Source organism: Chionomys nivalis, chromosome 15, assembly GCF_950005125.1.
Source record: "Chionomys nivalis chromosome 15, mChiNiv1.1, whole genome shotgun sequence".
Lineage (NCBI taxonomy): Eukaryota > Metazoa > Chordata > Mammalia > Rodentia > Cricetidae > Chionomys > Chionomys nivalis.
Genome location: NC_080100.1, coordinates 27,898,005 through 27,904,386, shown reverse-complemented (window position 1 = coordinate 27,904,386; position 6,382 = coordinate 27,898,005). Strand labels below are relative to the sequence as shown.

The 6,382-nt window shown below is 45.4% G+C and overlaps 1 protein-coding gene across 1 annotated transcript; it reads left to right on the top strand.

Annotated features, from left to right (window-relative positions):
* The first annotated feature begins 5,524 nt into the window (after positions 1-5,524).
* Positions 5,525-6,139, top strand: LOC130887457 (nucleoside diphosphate kinase B-like). The gene has a single exon (XM_057789923.1). The coding sequence runs from the start codon at positions 5,584-5,586 to the stop codon at positions 6,040-6,042; it is 459 nt and encodes a 152-aa protein (XP_057645906.1). The 5' UTR covers positions 5,525-5,583; the 3' UTR covers positions 6,043-6,139.
* The last annotated feature ends 243 nt before the right edge of the window (positions 6,140-6,382 follow it).

Below are 6,382 nucleotides of genomic sequence, written 5' to 3'. Positions count from 1 at the left end.
TCAGGTTTACTTGGCCTTGTCTCCCTAATATCGGGATTAGAGGCATGTAGCACCACTTTTGACCAGGAGAGACTTTCTATTTTAGCAATTTCCAGACCCCAAATTTCTCCTGCAGGACTGAACTCATTTACAGAAGCAGGGCTGACTGGAGAGAAAGGTCATGGAGTGCTGGCTCAGACACATAAAACCCTGCCACCTGGCCTTGAGAGGGTGGTCTTCACGCACTTTCAGTGTTAGAAGAGGTTGATATTTTATAATCCTTACATCAGCTGTTGGTCTTCCAGGAAGTCTAGCCTCTCAGTAGTCAATGAATTTAAGCTAGGCATGGTCATACAGCGCATTATGTCTCACAGGTGGATTCCTGGGAGGTCCAGGCCACCCTGGTTTACACAGTGAGTTCTAGGACAGATGGATCTATTTAATGAGATGAAAGGAGGGAAGGAAGAAAGGAAGGAAGGAAAGACCACTCTACAGTTGTGGATATAAAGGAAACAGTTATGTAAAACAGTGCTCATACATTGGGACAGCCAGTTAGAATATTTCTCCTGGATTTCACCTGTGCAAGAAAATGCCTGTGAGGTTGGTAGCTCTTCCATGCAGGACACCATGGTCGTCCAGGGCCAGCTTGAATTCTCTACCCCATGCTTCAGAGTGGACACTCGTGCTCAAGCGTGATCAGCATCTGCTGTGACTCTAAGATATTTTAGACAGTATTGGACTATGGATGGCAATTTTGATCTTTCAGTATTCTCAGGGTCTTTTCGTTTTTTTGTTGTTATTGTTTTGGTTTGGTCTTGGTATCTCTGTGTAGCCCTAGCTCTCCTGGAACTGGTTCTGTAAATCAGGCTGTCCTTGAACTCACAGAGATCCACCTACCTCCGCCTCGGAGTGCTGGGATTAAAGGCGTGACCACCACCGACCAGCTACCAGAACTTTTAGGTGATTTTTCCAGCAGCACCTAACCTGTGAATTATGCATGTGCCAGGCTACAGAGAGTGATCACACAGATGGGGGTGTGGAGAGGATATTGACATAGCATTGCTGAGATCTTCAAGCGTGCTCTTTGAGTTTCATTTTTGAGGAAGTTTTTTAAATTTGAATTTTCAGCGCATTCTTTAATTCACATCACCTGGGCCTTTCAACAGAGGTGTGAAGACTCATCTACTATGTCTTGAATTCACTGAGAAACTGACAGCCTTCCATAATATTTTTTGTATGGAACCCACCCAGGAGTAGATGTCGTCACCTCTTGAACAATTAAAAATACAGGCCATCCTTGCAGAACTTCTGTTTCTAGTAGAAAGATGACAAAATAATAATCTGATAGCAAAGCCTAATGGGGATTGGTTTGAAAATCATAGTTCAGTACTCCCTATAACAGCCTTGGCTGGTTTCTAAATGTTGCAATATTTCATTCAGTAGAAATTTAAGATGTTCACTGGTGGTTTGGATTCTTCACACTCACCACCAAGGCCTGGGTAAGATTCCTGATCAGGGAAGTCTCTCTTCTTGCTGGGTGCAAGCAAAGACAGCTGAATCTCTGTGAGTTTGAGGCCAGCCTGTTCTACAAAGTGAGTTCCAGGACAGGCTCCAAAAGCTGTAGAGAAACTCTGTCTTAAAATAGCGAAAAAGATAATTTTTAAAACATGTAGCTGCTTTGCAATATAAGCCCATGGAACTGGAATGGGCAATAAACAAATTTGCTTGTTTTTCTTTGCGTTGCCACCATGAGTTTCTGACCTGTGTGAATTTTGTGTTAGCAGTGGAGTTGAAGAAGGTGATTGGCTTAGATGTTGCTTAAGTTTCTGCAGGTCAGAAGGACAGCCACCCTTGTGATCAGGATAGATTGGATGGATCCAGGGCAGTTATGATCTGTACTCTTCCAGCCTGGTCACTGAGCCATGGTCATGCTAAGACTGGACCTGCTCCACTGTCTTTGTGAGATCCCAGCAGGGTTGTGAGGACAGAGAGGTCCCAAGAGGAATAGAACCGGAATCCCTGTCTTCACCGCTTTGACCCCTAGGTGAACATCAAACGCATCTTGAGAGGAACTGCACACAGGTATCCCAGCTTAAATAGGTATCTGTGGAACACACAGGAACAGATGTCTAGTTCACAGGAGTGACTTCACAGGGGATGGAGTCTGGATCTGGGGAGTGATATTTACCTGGGGAATATCAATTCTACATACTTTGTTTGCAATTAAAGTCAAGATTCTGTGTTCTTCAAGACATTGAAGTGCATTATACCCTTGCATGAAAATAGCCTTATGATATCTTATTTAATAAAGACTTTACAGGAGACCCTGAGGATCGGAGACTGCTCGCACTTCCCCCAAGCACAGCTTCACTTCCCTCTCCTAGCTCGAGAGCACACAAAGGGCTTCCCACTCAGCACCAGGTTTTCCAAATTAAGACTTCTGTTGGGAATGTCTCAAGAACACAGAGTCAAATGGGAGGGGCCTATTACCCACTAGGCAGAAACTTTCACTGTCAAGTGGCTGTACTTGCAGGGAAGTAAGCTGAAGTCCCTTCAAACCATGGTTATGGTCCCTGCTGGTTGATTTCGTTTCTGGCAAAGTGTTGTAGAGGAAACAGCCAGGAACAGGTTTGAACCAGCTCCAAAACCTCCCTCTTGCTTTTGAGGACTTTGCTTAATCGTTATCATCTAACCAGAAAGACAAATTCTTGACCAGGTGGTGGTGGCACACGCCTTTTATCCCAACACTCAGAGAAAATCCACAGAGAGCCAAAGGCTGGCAGATTTTGTGACCTTGAGGCAGCCTGATCTACAAAGGAAATACCAGCACAGCAAGGACTGTTGCAGGGAGAAACCCTTTCTTGAAAAACCACAAACACAAACAAGCAAACAAACAAACAAAAAAGGAATAAAGTATTTCTCCCAGTAGTATTTGTGTCTCTACTTCAATTCCTCATGCCAAGAAACTTCTGTTACTGATAAGTCTTCCTATAAGATTGTGCCAAAGTCGCCTGAATAAAACCTCCATTTCATTTTCCAGTCAAAAAATAACCTGCTTGCGATTCTCGCCTTTCTTATTGCAAATATGAAAACGTTCTGTGCGTTTGGGGTTTGCACTAAGAGGGCAGGGACAAACCCAAGTCTAAATGGGTTAGACTTCCCAGGAGAAAGTCCCAAGGGTTGCTAGGGAGACCTGCTTTTAAAAAGCTTTTTGGTACCTGGGCCCTCCAGCTTGAGCCTTGGCTGCCACCTAGTGGATACAGCTCGCAACCTCTGCCGGATCGGTCGCCCTGGGAGAGGACACTAGCTTTGCATCTTGGCATCTGCCCCAGTAAGAACACTTAGTAAAGAGCTACAGTGCAGATTCTCAAGAAAATCCAGAGAGCAATAAACGGACGGACGGATGGATGGATGGATGGATGGACAGACGGATGGACGGTTGGATGGACAAATAAATAAATATGACCTGAGCTTCACCCTCTGACCCCCATGGTGGAGTGAGTACTGACTTGGTGGCTGTCCCCTGACCTCCACAGCGAGCTGTGGGTCCACCATGCCTGAACGCACTCACATATCACGAGTAACACACACACACACAAGAAATAAAAAGTTACGCCGAGCAGCGGCGGTGCACACCTTTAATCCCAGCACTCACGAGGCAGAGGCAGGCAGATCTCTGTGAGTTCGAGACCAGCCTGGTCTACAAGAGCTAGTTCCAGGACAGGCTCCAAAGCTACAGAGAAACTCTGTCTTGAAAAACCAATAAAAAATAAAAATAAAAAATCGTTGGGTCGTGGTGGCACACGCCTTTAATTCTAGCACTCCAGAGGCAGATGCAGATATATATCTACAGAGTGTCTTCCAGGACAGAGAAGAAGACACAGAGAAACCCTGTCTTGGGAAAACAAAATAGAACAACAAAACAAAACAAAACAAAACAAAAAAATCCCAAGAACCTAAATAAAATCCTTAAATAAAAGTGAGTTACAAAATTTTCAAAATCCAATAGAATTTTTAACAATTACAATATCACATCTGAACAACAGAGATAATAAAAATAATGATAGTGGTACTGAAAAAAAGGCCAACTGGAATTTGTTAAAAAGCTGCAGATCCAACCAAAAGGTGGAAGTGCACACCTTTATTTTTTTTCTTTTTTTTATTAATTAATTAATTTAATTATTAAAGATTTCTGCCTCTTCCCCGCCACCACCTCCCATTCCCTCCCCCTCCCCCAATCAAGTCTTCCTTCCTCCTCAGCCCAGAGAGCAAGCAGGTTTCTCTGCCCTGTGGGAGGTCCAAGGACCACCCACCTCCATCCAGGTCTATTAAGGTGAGCATCCAAACTACCTGGGCTCCCACAAAGCCATTACATGCAATAGGATCAAGAACCCATTGCCATTGTTCTTCAGTTCTCAGTAGTCCTCATTGTCCATTATGTTCAGCGAGACCGGTTTTGTCCCATGCTTTTTCAGACCCCAGCCAGCTGGCCTTGGTGAGTGCACACCTTTAATCCCAGCACTTGGAAGGCAGAGGCAGGCAGATCTCTGAGTTCGAGGCCAACCTGGTCTACAGAGTGAATTCCAGGACAGCCAATGCTACACAGAAAAACCCGTTATTTTTGTTTGTTTGTTTTGTTTTTTTTAAGTTTCAGATCCAAATGCTCGCCTAAGTCATGGGACAGTCTTCACAAGGCACCCAGAAAATGCTCCCCTCATCATACAGATCTGTGGTTCTCAGCCTTCCTAATGCTGTGACTCTTCAATGTAGTTCCTCATGTGTGGTAATCCCAACCACAAAATATTTTTGTTGCTACTTCATAACTGTAATTCTGCTACTGCTATGAACTGTAATGTAATGTCTGATGTGTGGGATAGCTGATATGCAACCCTCGTGAAAAGGCTGACTTTTTTCCTCCCCTAAGGGGTCGCGGCCCACAAGTTGAGATCCACTGGTCTAAAAGGAATGAAAAGGAACAGCAGAGTATCCCAGTGGACATTTTCTCTGTCCCAGAATCCTGGGTGTCAATTCTGGAGATGAACTTCTGCACACATAGGACAAGGATAATTCACTGTCTTATTTGTTCCATCAGAAAATTCATGTGAAGAGCCAACCTTGCCAGGCTCCACAGGTACTAGGTATGAAGTTATCAGGCACCAAAGGTTCCAATATCTGTGAGGCTGAAGCCTAGAGTTTGAAAATCTTCACACCAAAATATGCAGTTCCCTATCACATAGTCCGATGTGTGGCAGCAATGCACCAAAGTGCTGGCAAGAGGCTGGGGATCAGCTGCCACAGTCCTAATCAGTCTCAAGAGTCCGCCTCAATAATCCCTCATTCAGTCTGATCAAGGATCCCTTGGTTGGCTCTTAACAACACTCAGTAACCTATATTCTACACTCTAACTCAGTATGCTGAACCTGGGGAAAAGCCACAGCCATGTTTATGTCCCTCAACACCAAGGCAGCAGTGCGCCAGAGAAATCTCAAAAGCATTGGTGTTATGGTTTGCATTGCAATTTTAAAGTCTCAGCTGTTGGCCTCTGCTCTTTCTTCCCATCGCTCATCGCCCACACCGGCCGTCCAGCCAACTAACTTTCGGACCATGGCCAACCTCGAGCGTACCTTCATTGCCATCAAGCCAGATGGCGTGCAGCGCGGCCTGGTGGGCGAGATCATCAAGCGCTTCGAGCAGAAGGGGTTCCGCCTGGTGGCCATGAAGTTCCTTCGGGCTTCTGAGGAACACCTGAAGCAGCACTACATTGACCCGAAAGACCGTCCTCTCTTCCCAGGGCTGGTGAAGTACATGAACTCGGGGCCCGTGGTGGCCATGGTCTGGGAGGGGCTCAATGTGGTGAAGACAGGCCAAATGATGCTGGGAGAGACCAATCCAGCTGATTCTAAGCCAGGCACCATTCGAGGGGATTTTTGCATTCAAGTTGGCAGGAACATCATTCATGGCAGTGATTCAGCGCAAAGTGCAGAGAAAGAGATCAGTCTATGGTTTAAGCCTGAAGAACTGGTTGACTACAAGTCTTGTGCTCATGACTGGGTATATGAGTAGAGATGGACGGTTCTCAGCATTACTGATGGATCCCTGGGCACAACTCTTCATTCCACAGAATGGATCATCTTTTCTAAAACAATAAAGACTTTGGAACTGGAAAAAAAAAAAGGCTCAGCTGTTGTAGGCCCATATTTCTGTATGGTGTGGCAGCCAGGCACCAAAGCCATAGGCCCCATCTGAGGGGGTCACGTAGCTCTGCAGACAAGCTGTCTTTCCCGAACCAATGTCGGGATGTCCGATGCTCCTTCCTTTGTAATTTGGAGGATATCTTATAGAGATGCCAATTCAGGCCTATGTGACAGCTAGCATACAGGTAGATGCGGACATGACAGAAGGC